Source organism: Mobula hypostoma, chromosome 13, assembly GCF_963921235.1.
Source record: "Mobula hypostoma chromosome 13, sMobHyp1.1, whole genome shotgun sequence".
Taxonomy (NCBI): Eukaryota; Metazoa; Chordata; class Chondrichthyes; order Myliobatiformes; family Myliobatidae; genus Mobula; species Mobula hypostoma.
This window is the reverse complement of record NC_086109.1, coordinates 10,405,936-10,424,271: the sequence shown is the minus strand read 5'-3', so window position 1 is coordinate 10,424,271 and position 18,336 is coordinate 10,405,936. Positions and strand designations below refer to the sequence as shown.

General features: G+C 45.6%; 1 protein-coding gene across 2 annotated transcripts in view; it reads right to left on the bottom strand.

Annotated features, from left to right (window-relative positions):
• The window catches only part of LOC134355418 (solute carrier family 41 member 1-like), a 70,823-nt gene that overhangs the window by 32,803 nt on the left and 19,684 nt on the right, over positions 1–18,336 (bottom strand). For both annotated transcript variants that reach the window (XM_063065270.1, XM_063065269.1), the window contains exons 3-4: positions 7,955–8,062; positions 168–239 (exon numbers count right to left, since the gene is read on the bottom strand). In XM_063065270.1, coding sequence (XP_062921340.1) covers positions 168–239; positions 7,955–8,062 — 180 coding nt within the window. The remainder of the gene's footprint in view (positions 1–167; positions 240–7,954; positions 8,063–18,336) is intronic.

Sequence of the window (18,336 nt, the reverse complement as noted above, 5' to 3'; positions counted from 1 at the left end):
TGAATTATTAGATTCCATTTCACTTCCATAGATCCCATCTGGTCTGTTGAGTATTGTTATGTTTATGTTGGGAAAATAAAAAGTAGTGGGGGTTAATTTGCCTACCCAAGATCTGGCAAGCTGATGTAAGGCACAGAAAATAAAGTGTGCTTCTCAGGCAGTCTCACCTGTATCAAAGCCAGGTTCCCCGTGATCATCTTCCATTGCTCTGCAGCTGAATCCATCTGCCCGATGTTAGCCTGGAGGAGAAGAAACGAGAGAACGCAATCATTTTAACACATCGAAAGACAGCACAACAAAATTTTGCTTCAGTACTTTTCCAACTGCAATGGGAGCACCTAAACATCAATGTCATAGCGTATGGCAAATAACCAATGTTGATTCACATTAATGCAGTTAACTTGGGCGCCACAACAGTGTAGCGGTCAGCACAATGCTATTACAGCTTGGGATGTTCCGGAGTTCGAAGCTCAATTCCAGAGCCATTCCGCAAGGAGACTCTGTACATCTTCCCCATGGAATGCGTGGGTTTTCCCCGGGCCCTGCAGTTTCCTCTCAGTCCAAAAATGTACCAAGTGGGTTAATTGGTCATTGCAAATTGTCCCATGATTAAGTTAGGGTTAATTGGATTTTTTTGGGCATTGCTGGGTTAGGTTAGGGTTCAAAGGTTCAAAAGTTCATTTTATTGTCAAAGTATACATGTACAACTCTGAAATACCTCTTCTCCAGATAGCCATTAAATACAGAAAAACCACTGTAGTCGTTGAAACTAAAGACATCAAACACCTTCTCCTCCCCACACGAAAAGGAAAAAGGAACAAGAGGGGTTGTGGGATCGAGGAAAGACCGTAACAGCCAACTCCGCACCATAAAGCGCTAAATAGAAATAAATAAACTTAAGTACATTTCAGAGGAAACCAATCAGGGCAGATGAGCAAAGGCTTGGCAGAAATCACAAGGATGTTGTGAGGGTTTGAAGACCCGAGTTACAGGGGAAGGTTGAATCGGTTAGGACTTTATTCCTTGGAAGTTGATAGATTTGATAAAGGTATACAAAATTATAAGGAGTATAGATAGGGTAAATGCAAATAGACTTTTTCCACTGAGATTGTGTGAGACTAGAACTAGAGGTCATTGGTTAAGGGTGAAGGGTGAAATATTTAAGGGAAACTTCTTCAGATGCTGGTGCAATTGTGGAACGAGCTGCCAGTGGAGGTGATAGAGGAGTGCTTCGTTTGTAACGTTCAAGAGAAGTTTGGTTAGGAGCATGGATGGGAGGGGTATGGAGGACTAATGGTTCAGGAATGGGATGATGGGACTAGACAGAACAACAGTTTGGTGCACAATGAGATGAGCTGAAGGGCCTGTTTCTGTGCTGTAGTCTCTACCAACTTGTTCATTCGTTATGTGCTGTGTCGTATGATGTGAGCGATCATGGTCTTCCCGTGACCATGATTTAAAAAAAAAATTTATTAATTTATGAGATGTGGGCATCGCCAGCGAAGCCAGCATTTATTGCCCATCCCTAGCTGCCCTTGAGAAGGTGGTGAGCTGCCTTCTTGTACCGCTGCCGTCCCTGAGGTGCAGGTACACACACTGTGCTGTTGGGGAGGGAATTCCATGGTTTTGACCCAGCGACAACAATGGAACGGCAATATGCTTCCAAGCCAGGATGGTGAACGACTTGGAGGGGGATTTCCAAGTGGTGGCGCTCCCAGGTATCTGCTGTTCTCGCCCTTCTAGATGGTAGTGGTTGTGGGTCTGGAAGGTGCTGCCTTAGGAGCCTTGGTGTGCTGTTGCAGTGCATCTTGTAGACAGTACACACTGCTGCAATTGTTCTTGGCAAACTTTTCTACTAATGTGGTTTGCTATTGCCTTCTTCTGGGCAGTGTCTCTACAAGCTAGGTAAGCCCAGCCATTATCAATACTCTTCAGAGGTTGTCTGCCTGGCGTCAGCGGTCGCATAACCAGGACTTGTGATATGCATCAGCTGCTCATATGACCATCCACCACCTGCTCCCATGGTTTCACATGACCTTGATCTTGTGGGGGGGGGGGGAACAGGGTTTAAGCAGGTGCTACACCTTGCCCGAGGGCGACCTGCAGGCTAGTGGAGGGAAGGAGCGCCTTACACCTCCTTTGGTAGAGATGCATCTCCATGCCGCCTCTACTAGGGGAAGATGGATTTAAAACCATCCTGTTGATGCCATATTTGGACAGGTATACAGATGAAAGCAAACTGCCAAAGTAAACACTGGTTTCTTTACAGAGAGAAAAACGAGGCTGAGGTATCAAAGATCAGAGTGCTAGGTTAAAATGACACACAAACTATTACTTCCTATAAATAGATCATCTGCAGAATATGGATGTTGCTGGCAAGACCTGTTAAGTGACTGGCAAATAGCTTATTGTCATGTACCGAGATACAGTGGAAAAATTGTTTTACAAGCTCTCTGTTCAGATCATTCTAAAATACACATGTATTGATGTAGCAAACAGGGGAAAAAGCAGCAGAAGAACACAGAATATAGTGTTGCAGTGACACAGAAAAGGAAGTGAAGGTATACAATAAGGTAGACTAGATAGTAAGAGCACATCTTTATCGCAAAGAGACCGATAAGAACTGGGCAGAAGCTGCTCTTTTCCTGCCTCTGTCCAGAACATCTTCAAGGAGTGATGTGTCAAAAAGGTGGCGTCCATCATTAAGGACCCCCATCACACAGGGCATATCCTGTTCTCATTGCTACCATCAAACAGTTTCTTCCCCTCTGTTATCCGATTTCTGAATGGACCCATGAACCTCACTACTTTTTCTATTTTTGCACTACTTATTTAATTTAACTATTATACTGAAATTATCTATTATTCATAAATTTTTTAAATGACGCATTGCATTGTACTGCTGCCGCAAAGACAACAAATTTCAAGACACATACATCAAAGTTGCTGGTGAACGCAGCATCTGTAGGAAGAGGCGCAGTCGACGTTTCAGGCCGATACCCTTCGTCAGGACTAACTGAAGGAAGAGTGAGTAAGGGATTTGAAAGTTGGAGGGGGAGGGGGAGATCCAAAATGATAGGAGAAGACAGGAGGGGGAGGGATGGAGCCGAGAGCTGGACAGGTGATTGGCAAAAGGGATATGAGAGGATCATGGGACAGGAGGCCCAGGGAGAAAGACGGGGGGGGGGGGTGACCCAGAGGATGGGCAAGAGGTATATTCAGAGGGACAGAGGGAGAAAAAGGAGAGTGAGAGAACGAATGTGTGCATTAAAAAGAGTAACAGATGGGGTACGAGGGGGAGGTGGGGCCTAGCGGAAGTTAGAGAAGTCAATGTTCATGCCATCAGGTTGGAGGCTACCCATACGGAATATAAGGTGTTGTTCCTCCAACCTGAGTGTGGCTTCATCTTTACAGTAGAGGAGGAACAACACCTTATATTCCGTATGGGTAGCCTCCAACCTGATGGCATGAACATTGACTTCTCTAACTTCCGCTAGGCCCCACCTCCCCCTCGTACCCCATCTGTTACTCTTTTTAATGCACACATTCGTTCTCTCACTCTCCTTTTTCTCCCTCTGTCCCTCTGAATATACCTCTTGCCCATCCTCTGGGTCACCCCCCCCCCCGTCTTTCTTCCCGGACCTCCTGTCCCATGATCCTCTCGTACCCCCTTCTGCCTATCACCTGTCCAGCTCTCGGCTCTATCCCTCCCCCTCCTGTCCTCTCCTATCATTTTGCATCTCCCCCTCCCCCTCCAGCTTTCAAATCCCTTACTCACTCTTCCTTCAGTTAGTCCTGACGAAGGGTCTCGGCCTGAAACGTCGACTGCGCCTCTTCCTACAGATGCTGCCTGGCCTGCTGCGTTCACCAGCAACTTTGATGTATGTTGCTTGAATTTCCAGCATCTGCAGAATTCCTGTTGTTTGCGTTTAAATTTCAAGACATATGCTCGTGATATTAAACAATTCCGGAATCTGATTTCAGAGCTGCTGAGAAGCAACCACATCAGTGGGTTACAGGCCAGACAAGGTAAAGATGGAATATTGTCTTCCCTGTGAACCAGACCGGGGGCGGGTGCGTGTGCGTGTGCGTGTGCGTGTGCGTGTGCGTGTGCGTGTGCGTGTGCGTGTGCGTGTGTCAGTTTTCCAGCATCAGCAGAATTGTCTGTGTTTAAGTCAATTCTGAAGACGTTTCAATGCTCTGAAACCTTCCAGACACTGCCTGACCTGCTCAGCACTGAACACTTTATTTTAATGTAAATCATATGAGTTTTGCATTGCATACTCACAATAAGAATAGGCTATTTCGGTCTCACCCCAGCCTGTTTTGCCATTTGTAAACTCAGCTGATTTTCTACCTCAATGCTACCTCTCTAAGCAAATCCGACTGCACTGACCAGCCAAAAGTCTATTGATTAGTGAGTGGAAAGATCAATAGGTGGGAAGGTTCCACATTTTTGCAGACAGAAACCGTTGGGGAAATTAATCCAGCAATCTGAGCTGTGGCAGGACACGCTGACCGCATGGCTCTCCCACACATTTACACTCGCTGTGTACAGAGAGCTCCTGTGAAATTTTGTCGTTGGAATTCAGGGCACATTCAGATGTGACTGTGTCACTGCAACCAGCAGAAAACAGGCCTTCAAAACTCACAATCATTTTGGCCACCTTCGACTTGGCAGAACCTCGGACAGAAGCCACAATCCAACAGAAGGGAGACTCAGCTTGTTAATGTGCACAAGTCTTGGTTGATTTAGAAACTTTGAAAGGAGGTTCCTTAATGTTTCACAACAGAGCAGTAACTTTTCAAAAAAAAAGTGTGCTAAATTAATTTTATTTAGGATTTCCTGTCCCATAACCCTCTCACCCCTCTTACGGTTTTAAAACACAAGACATTCTGCTGACGCTGGAAATCCAGAGCAACACATGCAAACTACAGGAGGAACGCAGTAGGTCAGGCAGCATCTATGGAAATGAATAAACAGTCATGTTTCGGGCTGAGTCACTTCATCAGGCCAACTCCTAGTACAAATACACTGGGGAACATTTGTTCAGTTCAAAAAGATAATTACCCAAAGAAAGGCTAGCTGATTTGGAAAAAAATATTTACTAGTTACTAACATTTCAAATGCAGAGAAAGAGAACCTGTTTTAGAGGATAAATATCAATTCTCCTTCTAGTTTATATATTAAAAAAATCACTCCCCCTCCCCTTTTCTTCTATTCCTTACTCTTACCTCTTCTCACCTGCCTATCACATCCCCGAGTCCCCTCCTCCTCCTTCCCTTTCTCCTGTGGTCCGCTCTCCTCTCCTATCAGATTCCTCCTTCTCCAGCCCTTCACCTTTCTCACCCACCTGGCTTCACCCATCACTTTCCAGCTATCCTCCTGCACCATCACCTCTTCATTCTGACATCACCCCCTTTCCCTTCCAGGCTTGAAGTGAGGTCTCAGTCCAAAATGTCGACTGGTTATTTGTTTCCACAGATGCTGAGTTCGTGTCTGTCTGTGTCTATGCACGCGCGCGCCTTTAGAAGCAATCTGATAGGTCCCTAAGGATCCTCACTCACTGTTTTTTTTAAAAACACATGCACGACAGGTTCAGCTGTATCACAGTTTAGAGTGGCAACTACTGCCCCCCAAGACTGCAAGGTATAACAGAAAATTGTGAAGCGAGCCCAGCCTGTAATGAAAATCACACTCCCACTTCATGGACTCTGCCTGTATTGCTCATTGCCTCAGGAAAGCTGCTAATATAGTCAAAGATCGCTAGCACCCCAGACATTCTCTTTTGCCCCTTCCATTGGCCAGAAGATACAGAGACTCAAGGACAGCTTCTATTCTGCTGTTCTAAGACTCTTGAACATACCTCATATCCGATGAGGGTGGGCTACCGATCTCTCAGTCTGCCCACGTCTTGGCCCTTGCACCTCAGTTGTCTACCTGCATTGCACTTACTCTGCATATAAATCTGAATTCTATTCAAGTTAGCAGGTGACAGGTGAATTCTGAATTCACCTATCACCTGTCAGCTTCTTGCTCAGTGACGCGAATTGGCCAGACCACAAGACCAGAGGGGCAGAATTGGGCCATTTGGCCCATTGAGTCTGCTCCGCCATTTCATCACAGCTGATCCATTTTCCCTCACAGCCCCAGTCTCATGCCTTCTCCCCGTATCCCTTCATGCCCTGACTAATCAAGAATCTATCAACATCTGCCTCAAGTATACCCAATAATTTGGCCTCCTCCATAGCCATCTGGGCCAATGAATTTCACAGATCCACCACCCTCTGGCTAAAGAAATTCCTCCTCACCTCCATTCTATATGGACGTCCCTCTGTTCTGAGGCTGTGTCCTCAGGTCATGGACTCCACCTCCCCCCCCATAGGGAACATCCTCTACACATCCACTCTATCAAGGCTTTTCAACATTCAAAAGGTTTCAATGAGATCCCCCTTCCCCTCACTCTCCTGAATTCCAGCGAGTAGCTGCTCAGAACCACCAAAAGCTCCTCACGTGATAAGCCTTTCAATCCTGGAGTTGTTTTCGTGAACCTCTTTCGAATCCTTTCCAATATCATCACATCCTTTCATAGACAAGGGGCCCAAAACTGCTCACAATACACCAAATGAGGCCTCACCAGCGCTGTATGAAGCCTTAACATTACATCCTTGCTTTTATATTCTAATCCTCTCAAAATGAAATGCCAACATTGCATTTGCCTTCCTCACCACCAACTCAACACACAAATGAACCTTTAGGGAATTCTGCAAGAGGGGCTCCCAAGCCCTTTTGCATCTCAGATTTTTGAAAAGTTTCTCCATTTAAAAAATAGTTTCCTCTACCAGAATGCAAGACCACATACTTCCTAAAACTGTATTGCATGTCAGCACAGAGAAGTGGTCTCTGTGCTTTATAACTTCATGACAGCATGTGGAAGGAAGAAAATCCATGCATGCAATCACATGATGAACATGCAAAGGCCGCATGAGCACTCTGGATCAAGGCCAGGCGTGTGACTCTGACGCAGAAGCACTAACCGCTCTGCTACTGAATACAATTGCCATTTTTAATATACAAAATTAAAACCTGATCTACAGTACTTTTGATCACAAAAGGTGCGAGACAAATGAGAACAAATAGTCAAGGACACAGTTGAGTCCCACGTGGCCCTGGCAGGACTCGAGCCACAACAAATAGAAACAGATTGCAGCATTGAGCAGATTTTATCACAAACTTGTATCACCAACGTCTCCATTTACTGCATTTGCACCAACAAACTTGGCAAAAGTATAGGACCATCCCTCAGAAAGTGGACGGCAGATCGGAATTTAACAGAACCACTTCCAAGGAAAGAATAAAGATCTTAAGAGACTAGCTTTATTTTTCCACAGGTACGTTGAAGCATACAGTGGAATGCATCGTTTGTGTCAAATCACATCAGCAATCGTTGTGCTAAGCAGCCCGCAAGTGTGACCACACTTCTGGCACCAACGCAGCAAGCCCACAATTTACTAACCCTAGTCCATACATTTTTGAGGGAAACTTCTTCACTCAGAGTAAGAGTGTGGAATGAATTGTGATGTGCACAAACTCGATTTCAACGTTTAAGGATAGGTACATGGATAGAAGGGGTACGAATGGTTGTGGTCTGGGTGCAGGTTGATGGAAGTAGGTAGTTTAAATGGCTTGGCATATACTAAATGGGCCAAAGGGACAGTTTCTCTGCTATACTTTTCCACGACTATGGTTTTTGGAATACGGGAGCAAACTGGAGCCCCTGGAATTAACCCATGTGGTCACGGGGAGGATGCACAAACTCCTTAATGGACAGGGGCAGGAGTTGACCCATCTTACAGTTGAGGCGGTAATAGCATTATGCCAACCGTACAGGAAAGTAAAAATACAGTCGGCTGAAAGAAGATGCCAGCAGATGGCTTAAGATCAAATACTCACCGCAGTGGAGAGTCTGGAAGCCAGGGTCATTTCCAAATTGCCTTTGAGACCGAGCAGGGCTGGGACGAGAATGAACACCTCTGTAACCTCTTTAAAAACATTCCAGTGCTGCAAGGGAAAGAGAAGTTTGTGAGCATTTTGTTAACAGTGAACATTAGCTCAGCCTAGAGGCGATTAGGTAATTCCCCAGTAAACTTGGAGGCAATTTTAAAAAGATTAAAAGATCAGCTTTATTTGACTCAAAAACATAGAAACCTAGAACGTGCTGGGGCAGCCTGCAAGTGCTTCCAGTGCTAATGTAGCATGCCCACAACTTACTAACCCTAACCTTTATGCCTTTGGAAAGTGGGAGGAAACCAGAGCACCTGGAAGAAACCCACGTGGTCACGGGGAAAACGTACAAATTCCTTACAGACGCCGGTGGGAACTGGACCCCGATCGGTGTTCGCTGGCACTGTAGAGCTAACCGCAGAACTTCGAACATTTACAGCACAGTACAGGCCCTCTGGCCCAAGATACTGTGTCGAACTTTCAATCTCCTCCACGATCAACCAAATTCTTCCCTCCTCCATGTTTCAAACATCCAGGTGCTAAGCTTTCCTTCACCTGCTGAACGAAGCTGGAGAGACTGGCCCAAAACATTCTCACCGTTTCTCAGGATGGGTTTGGTTTTAACTGCAATTGAAATCGGAAGGACTCAGAGGACAGCAGAAGTGGTTGGGGCAGGTTCGATGTTGTCATTTAAAGTTAAATTGGACAGCTATATGGACAGGAAAGGAATGGAGAGTTATGGGCTGAGTGCAGGTCGGTGGGACTAGGTGAGAGTAAGAGTTCGGCACAGACTAGAAGGGCCGAGATGGCCTGTTTCCATGCTGTAATTGTTATATGGTTATGTATGACATCGAGGCAAGGATTCTGTAGACCTGATGGGGGGAGGCAGGGGCAATGGAAGTACAGGAACCACTCCCCACTAGGTTTTATACCAAAAAGGACCCAAGAGACAACGCCAAGGATGGCAAGTGCAGGGAATGAGCTACCACCGGAAGTAATTGAGGAAGGTACAGTCGCACTGAATAAGAAGCACTTGATAGGGATATGGAACAATAAAACGAGCAATTCCATGAATATCCAAATCCATGCAATTTAAACAGTATAACTAATTTCCAGAGGTAGCATACACTCAGTGGCCACTTCACTAGACACAGGAGTGGACCCCGGCGTGGTCGTCTGTGCTGTGGCCCAGCCCCCCCAGGGTTTTCTCTGCTGCACAGCACCGTCATAATGCATGGTTGTTTGGGTTACTGTCGCCTTCCCATCAGCTTGAACCAGTATGGCCATTCTCCTCTGACCCCTCTTACTAACAGGGCATTTTCACCCACAGAACTGCCTCTCACTGAATGTGTTTTTTGTTCTCCGCACCATTCTCTTAAAAACTCTAGAGCAGGGGTTCCCGACTTCGGGTCCACAGATCCCTTGCTTAACAATATCAGCCTGCGGCATAAATAAGATTGGGAACCCCTGTTCTACTAATCCCAGGAGTTCAGCAGTTTCTGAGATACCCCATCTGGCACCGACAGTTATTCCACAGCTAAAATCACTTAGATACATTTCTTCCCTGTTTTGGTCTGAACAACAACTGAACTTTCTGACCTTGCTTTATGTATTGAGTTGCTGCCACATGATTGGCTGATTCAGATATTTGCATTCACAAGCAAGGTGTCCCTAATCAAGTGGCCACCGAACGCAATAATCATCAGAAATTCTGCAGATGCTGGAAATCCAGAATAACACACTCAAAATGCTGGAGGAAGTCAGCAGGGCAGGCAGCATCTACCATTGAGTATAATGCCTGAACAGGTCATGCTGCCATCGCCCAGATTGGGGAATCTGGTTGGATCCTGACCTCCGGTACTTCCTGTGTGAAGTTTGCATGCTCTTTCTGTGACATGTGGGACACGTGCTCCAGTTTCCTCCCTCCTCCCAGAAACGCGCCAGTTGGTCAATTGACCACTGCAGAGAAAAGCATCTTCTGGGTTTCAGTAGATTGAAAACGGACATGTATTCAAACACCATGCTTATAACCACAAGAGATTCTTCAGATGCTGGAAATTTGAGCAACACGCACAAACTACTGGAGGAACTCAGGGCAGGCAGCACTTACGGACAAGAATAAACAGTCAATGCTTCAAGCCACAAGTAAGTTTTTATACCTGCATGCACATATAAAAGACCTGGGCAAGGAAGTGGAAGGGTGGCTAGCAAGTTTGCAGATGGCAGGAATTTCTTTAGCCAGAGGGTGGTGAATCTGTGGAATTCACTGCCATATACAACTGTGGAGGCCAGGTCGCTGGACTTATTCAAAGCAGAGATCGCTGCGTTCTTGATTAGTAAGGGTATCAAAGGTTACGGGGAGAAGGCAGGAGAGCAGGATTGAGAGGGGTAATAAATCAGCCATGATCTAATGGCAGAGCAGACATAATGGGCTGAGATCCTTCATCAGGATTGAAGTTGACCAGTCCAATTCTGAAGTAGGGTTTCGATCCGAAACCTCAACTGCCTAATCGCCTCCGTAGGTGCTGCCTGACTTGTTGAGATCCCCCAGCATTTTGAGTGTGCTACTTTGCACTGGAAAACATGCCTTACAGAGATAGCCATCCTATTTAAAGGGTAAACTCGAATTCAATTACTCTGGCAGCTGTTAGAAAGGTCCGTACAAGGCAGACAAGTGCATCTCATTTCATACTGACAGCAATAAATCAAGCATGGCTGAGGAAGTTGAGCGCCACAGATTTTTCAGTAACGTCACCACGGGGAAAGACTAGATGGGTGCTTCAGTCAGTTGCTTGCATACATGCCCACAAGGACTGCCACTGACAACTATGAAACAGCCCACTTAAGGGCACCTGCAGCTGATAGCCAGATAAAAGCTGTTCTACATAAAACAATAGGCCAATATGTTTCTGGTGTTTAAACTCTCAACACAGTCACACAGCCCACAGTATTTGAGATCCTATCAGAACAGGTTTAGCCGATTTAGTTCCAGGACTCCAACTGTTTTGAGAAAAACCCGGGTCAATAATATAAACTTCATAAAAAACCCATAAAAATTTCCTTCAATGGGTATTTGCTGTTAATAACACTTTGTAACTTTCCCTTCCACAAGGCATACAGTAGGAGCAGAATTGGCCATTTGGCCCATTGAGTCAATGCTATTGTTCTATTATGGTTTGTTTATTTTCCCTTTCAACCCCATTCTCCTGCCTTCTCCCCGTAACCTTTAACATCCTTACTAATCAAGAACCGATCAACTTCCGCTTTAAATATACCCAATGACTTGGTCTCCACAAACATCTTTGGCAATGAATTCTATAAATTAACCACTCTCCGGCCGAGGAAAATTCCTCCTTGCCTCTATTCTAAATGGGCATCCCTCTCTTCTGATGCTATCCCCTCTGGTCCTAGACTCTTCCACTATAGGAAACATCCTCTCCACGTCCACCATATCTCGGCCTTTCAATATTCAATAAGCTTCAATGAGATCCCTCCTTATTCTTCTAAACACCAGCGAGGGATAGCCACGACGGCTAGAAAATTTATGAAGATAAGCAGTTGGAAGAATTCAGATCAGGTAGCTGATGGTAAACCCTTCGGGATGAGATCCTGCAGAGAGTCGTTCTTTTATATAGACGGATACAGCAACACTTCCAACCCAAAGGGTCCACACTACCCAATTACACCCATGTGACCCATTAACCAATGAACCCTAACCTGTATGTCTTCGGAATGTGGGAGATAACCCGAGCTCCCAGAGGAACCCCACTTGGCCACGGAGAGAACGCACAAACCCCTGACTGACAGTGGCGGGAAATGAAATCGGGTTGCTGGTGCTGTAGTAGTGTGACACTAACCCCTACACTACCGTGACACCCAGTCATAGAGCACTACAGCACCGAAACAGGCCCTTTGGCCATCGAGCTCATGCCGACCAGTCTTTCTGCCAAGTCCCATCGACCTACACCCTTGTGATGTATGAGGGAATGGATCACATGTTCCATCAATGATTGAACAAACAACAGAACAGTACCGCAAGAGTGCAGGCCCCAAACATGAGGTTCTACAGATGCTGGAAATCCAGAGCAACGCAGACTAACTCCGGCATCTTGTGCGTTTCCCCTCCATAGATGCTGTTTGACCTGCTGAGTTCCTCCAGAGCTTCCTGTGCACAATGAAGGGTCTCACCCAGAAACACCAACAGCTCATTTCTTTCTATAGACGCTGCCTGACTCACTGAGTTCCTCCAGCAGTCAGTGGGTGTTTTACATTACAGGCCCTTCAACTTGTACCAACCTTCTACCCTGCTCCAAAATCAATCTAACCCTTCCTCCCACCTAGCCCTCAATTTTGCTTTCATCCACTAACTTATCTAAGACCGTCTTAATGCTTGTAACATGTCTGCCTCTACCATAACCCCTGGGAGAATGATTCAAGCCCCCACCAGTCTTTGTAAACAACCTACTTCTGGCATCCCCACTACATTTTCCTCTGATCGCATTCAAATTATGTCCGCTTGTATTAGTCATTTCCACCCTGTGGAGAAGGCGTTGACTGCCCACTCAATTCATGCCTATCATCTTATATGTCTCCATCAAGTCATCTCTCATCCTCCATCAATCCAAAAAGAAACATCTTAGCTCGCTCAAGCTTTCCTCATAAGACATACTCTCTAATCCAGACAGCATCTAGGTGAATCTCCTTTGCACCCTCCCTAAAGCTTCCACATCTTTCCTATGAGGTAACCAGAACTGAACACAATTCTCCAAATGCGGTCTAAACAGGTTTTAAATTTACTTCACAGCTCATGAACTCAATCTACTGACTAATGAAGGCCAATACACTCTAAGCGTTCTTAAGCACCCTAGCAACTTACACAACTTTGAGGGATCAATGGACATGGACACCAAGATCCCTCTGTTCCTCAACACCTTTAAGAATCCTGTCATTAACCTTGTACTGTCTTCAAGTTCGACCTTCCAAAGTATGTCAACTTGATGGGAGGACATCAGGGATACTCTGCTCTTTTTGTGACAGAACTACTAGAACATACTCCATGTCCAGTTAGAAGCTGAAAGGGATCTCACTTAAAGTCTCATCTATAAGGTGACAGCTGTAAAATGCAGACTTGTACAATGAAGCCAGAATTTTGGGTCCTCGTCCCTTCTTCCAAAATAACAGGAGGCCATTCGGCCCATCAGCTCTGTGCTAGCTCACTGCACCACATATTTTACCCCCCCCATGCCTCATTTTCCCTATATTCCCACCAGTGTCACTCAGACTCCACACTAGAGGTAATCAGCAGCAGACAATTAACCTCCCAATTGGCGCATCTTTGGGATGCAGGACACTTCAGTCCCTTTCCGTGTGAACACTCACTGCACCACCGTGCATCGTACAACAGACAGGCACCACAGTATGAAGACATACTGGAGGAACTAGTAGGTGGTACGGTAACGCAGTGGCTGGCGTAATGCGATTACAGCGCCAGCGACCCGGGTTCAACTCCGCTGCAGTCTGTAAAGACTTTGTACATTCATCCAGATATTGTGTGGGTTTCTCCCTGGTGCTTCAGTTTCCCACATTCCAAAACTGTGCAGGTTTGTAGGTTAATTGGTTACATGGGTGTAATTGGGCAGTGTGGGCTCATTAGACTGCAATACATCTTTAAGTACATACTTTAATAAATAAAGGACTCAATGGCTCAGGCAGCATCTGTGAAGGGGTGTGGAAATGGACAGTGCTTGATTTCGATCAGGGCCTTTCATTGGAACCACACTGTGAAAATAGTTAATTCAGCTAGAGATACGACCTAGAGCGATACACAAGCGGTCCAATGCTCTGAGCTCACCATTATCGGGCAAGAGTCCACCCTGCACAGAGTTGCACCCCATTGAAAGCCTCTCCACCACGCCAGACCAAATCAGGTAGGAGCCGAACAGCAGCTCCTCAGCTACAACAGCTGATGTTTCACTCATCACTTGCTCGTAACCCAACACCAAATGTCACGAAGGTCTCCCACCCAGAAGGTGTGTCCTGGTGGCGGTGGGAGAGGGGCCAGGGTGAGGGTTTGAAGAAGCAGCGTGCGAATAAATCTCAGAGGATACCACCATCCTCCGCCTTTCTGACCCTAAAACTCCAATACAGCAGCTCCCAAACTGAGGTCCGTGGATCACTCTGTTAGTGGTATAAAAAAGGCTGGGAACCTCTGCTCAAATGTTAAGCATTCAAATTGGATACAAAATCATAAATCCTTTGTAAGCGGAATCTGTCTGGTTTGGTGCAGCGTTGTCTTACAGCACAAGAAAACTACAGTGAACTGTCCGGTTAGGAGAAACGGTCATTGTGTGTAGTCTACCGACACTGCAGGCCTTGTATGTGACCAGGATCAAGAAATAGGCAAGAAAAATTATTGCAGACACTACCCACCCAGCAAAGCACCTTTTACAAAAGCACTTTGCTGGAAAGTAAAACGAGAAAATATGCAGATACTCGAAATCCAAAGCAACACACACATAAAATTGCTGGAGGAACTCAGGTCAGGCAGCTTCTAAGGAAATGAATGAACAGTCGACAGTTTGGGCCAAGACCCTTCAAGAGGACTTCTGGAAACTTCTACAGGACTATTAGAATTAAAAAATAAAATAAAATCATACCATCTCAAAAGCTCCTTCCCCCAGGCAGTTAATCTGATCAACTATTCTAGTTAGCCCCACCCACCTCTATTACTCCTATATTACACAATATTTTCATAGATGTTTCCTCATCGTCAACAACAAGGAATTGTTTCTTGTGTTTTCTCATTGTTAAAATTAACAATATCAATACTTACAAAAGATGATTACCCCAATCACTGCACTGAAGCATAGACACTTTAAACCACTTCTCATTGTAAATACATGCTGATATTTATGCACATTTTATTCCATATCCACACTTTAACCTCTAACTTTATACTTATATAATTCTTTACGGTTTCTTAAGATTGTCACAGCCGGAGGTGGTAGTGGTACCTATTAAATGCTCCCAAAGGCGTGTGTCTCAAATAGCCTCTGACAACCAAGTCCAACTCCCGGCCTTCAAGTGTAACTAAAATACTAAGCACAGCAGAACAGTTGCTTCTAACAGAAGGGGCAAAGGCGGGTTACTGGCACCTTAAAACCAGTCACTTTGGGCAAATGGGGCTCATCATCTGTGGCTGGCAGCTCACCTAGGAGAGGGAAAACTCTGACCTCAAACCTCGGCTGTCTTGTGGATATACCCACTCATGGGGAAGGCTTCAGGAGTAAAGTCTGGAGAAGAATCTGGAGCCGTAGTCCCTATGGCAGTCCAATGCTGAACTCAATGCTGACGGGCAACTCTTGCGACGCTGCTGGTGCCGAACTGTATCGGCCTCCGCTGTTCCTTTGGGCTCATCAGCTACGTGAAGAGGGGAAGCCTGCTACACGAGCAACAGCTTGCTCTCCATATCATACTGCCCTGGCTCGTACTGGTTCACATATCACGCAGAGAGCTGGGACGCAACATGCATGTCTGCCCTGGCCAACAGAGGGCCTCAAGATTCTTTATAATTGTTGAACATTACACCTACACAACAAATTTCTAATATACGTAAATATATTTAGAACATAGAATAGTACAGCACAGTACAGGCCCTTCGGCCCACAATGTTGTGCCGACCCTCAAACCCTGCCTCCCATATAAGCCCCAACCTTAAATTCCTCCATATACCTGTCTAGTAGTCTCTTAAACTTCACTAGTGTATCTGCCTCCACCACTGACTCAGGCAGTGCATTCCACGCACCAACCACTCTCTGAGTAAAAAAAACCTTCCTCTAATATCCCCCTTGAACTTCCCACCCCTTACCTTAAAGCCATGTCCTCTTGTATTGAGCAGTGGTGTCCTGGGGAACAGGCGCTGGCTATCCACTCTATCTATTCCTCTTAATATCTTGTATACCTCTATCATGTCTTCTCTCATCCTCCTTCTCTCCAAGGAGTAAAGCCCTAGCTCCCTTAATCTCTGATCATAATGCATACTTTCAAAACCAGGAAGCATCCTGGTAAATCTCCTTTGTACCCTTTCCAATGCTTCCACATCCTTCCTATGGTGAGGTGACCAGAACTGGACACAATACTCCAAGTGTGCCCTAACCAGAGTTTTATAGAGCTGCAACATTACATCGTGACGCTTAAACTCTATCCCTCGACTTATGAGAGCTAACACTGCATAAACTTTCTTAAATACCCTATCCACCCGTGAGGCAACTTTCAGGGATCTGTGGACATGTACCCCCAGATCCCTCTGCTCCTCCACACTACCAAGTATCCTGCCATTTACTTTGTATTCTGCCTTGGAGTTTGTCCTTCCAAAGTGTACCACCTCACACTTTTCCGGGTTGAACTTCATCTGCCACTTCTCAGCCCACTTCTGCATCCTATCAATGTCTCTCTGCAATCTTCGACAATCCTCTACACTATCCACAACACCACAAACCTTTGTGTCGTCTGCAAACTTGCCAACCCACCCTTCTACCCCCCACATCCAGGTCGTTAATAAAAATCACGAAAAGTAGAGGTCCCAGAACAGATCCTTGTGGGACACCACTAGTCACAATCCTCCAATCTGAATGTACTCCCTCCACCACGACCCTCTGCCTTCCGCAGGCAAGCCAATTCTGAATCCACCTGGCCAAACTTCCCTGGATCCCATGCCTTCTAACTTTCTGAATAAGCCTACCGTGTGGAACCTTGTCAAATGCCTTACTAAAATCCATATAGATCACATCCACATGGTGAATAAAGTTGATCCTTGATTGCTCAAGGGCTGAATGGCCTACTTCACTCCTCTTGTTCTATCCCACATTCAGCTTCACATCTCATCCAAATCCTCCTAAAGAGAATTTCCTTCCATCCTGTCACACACCGAGTCACCAGCCCCTACCACCCTTTGAATGGAACATCACCCGCCTTCTCATTCGTCCACCTATTATTTTAACTAATCAGCAGAAATTAAAAGGGAAGAGTTCCTAACTGCAGGGTGAAAAAGTAAACAAACATCATGACACAGAGCGTTGTGGAACAAGGAGACGTACCTGAGAGAGGAAAAAATATAGAAAGAGCAGTAGAGGAGGTGATAATTAACAAGTCATACACACACAAGGGATTTTGTAGATTCTGAAAATACTTAATTAACATATGTTGTGCAGAGATAATGCTGAACTTCCTTTAGCCTTGTGATTAAATTGCAATGTTATTATTCACTCCGTGACTACTTTATTAGGTACACCTGTACACCTCATTAACGCAAATATCTAATCAGCCAATCAGATGGCAGCAATCCATAAAAAGCATGCTAACATGGTCAAGAGGTTCAGACTGAACATCGGAATGGAGAAGAAATGTGATTTAAGTGACTTTGACCGTGGAATGATTGGTGGTGTCAGACGGGGTGGTTTAAGTATTTCAAAAACTGCTGATCACCAGCAATTTTCACACAAGTAGTCTCTAGAGTTTACAGAGAATAGTACGGGGAAAAAAGTCCAATGAGTAGCAGTTCTTTGGGTGGAAGCAGCTTGTTAATGACAGAGGTCAGAGGAGAATGGGCAGACTGGTTCAAGCTGACAGAAAGGTGACAGAGACTCAAATAACTATGCATTACAACAGTGGCATCTCCGTGCGCACAGCACACCAAAACTTGAAGTGGATGGGCTGTAGCAGCAGAAGACCATGAACATACACTCAGTGGCCACTTTATGAGGTACATCCTTTAGCCAAGTGGTGAAATTTACCAAACTGAAAGCAAGCCGCAGCTTAAAATTACACCAAGCAAGCGGAGGTGCCTGTGGAATTCTTGCCATCGCCTCCGCAAAATTAACTAATCACGAATTCACAGATTGTGGACAAGGCTCACATTCTGCAGGTGAATGGTATCTTTACGGACTAACACTTACTCTGAGCGGTGCACAAAACCTTGAACCCTACCTCATTAATTTGCTTCTTTTTTCCACTGCTTATATTTCTAATATTTCTTGCTGTAACATTCAGTATTTTTACTGCATCGCACTGCCGCCATTAAACAAATGTCACGACATAGGCCGGTGATAATAAACCTGCTTCCGAGTTTTACAGGTTTGTGCTGATGGTGCAGTGGCATCCGCACCAAACTTCAGAGCAAGCAGTCCCAGGTTCGAATCCGGCCGGCTCCTTGCACGAGTTCCACCCATGCTGGGTTGAGTGTCAACCTATCGCTAGAGTGTATAGGCCTCCGGCAGCTGTGCCTGCTGTCTGGAGGTTTGAATTTCCTGTGACACAACATCAACGAGGAACTG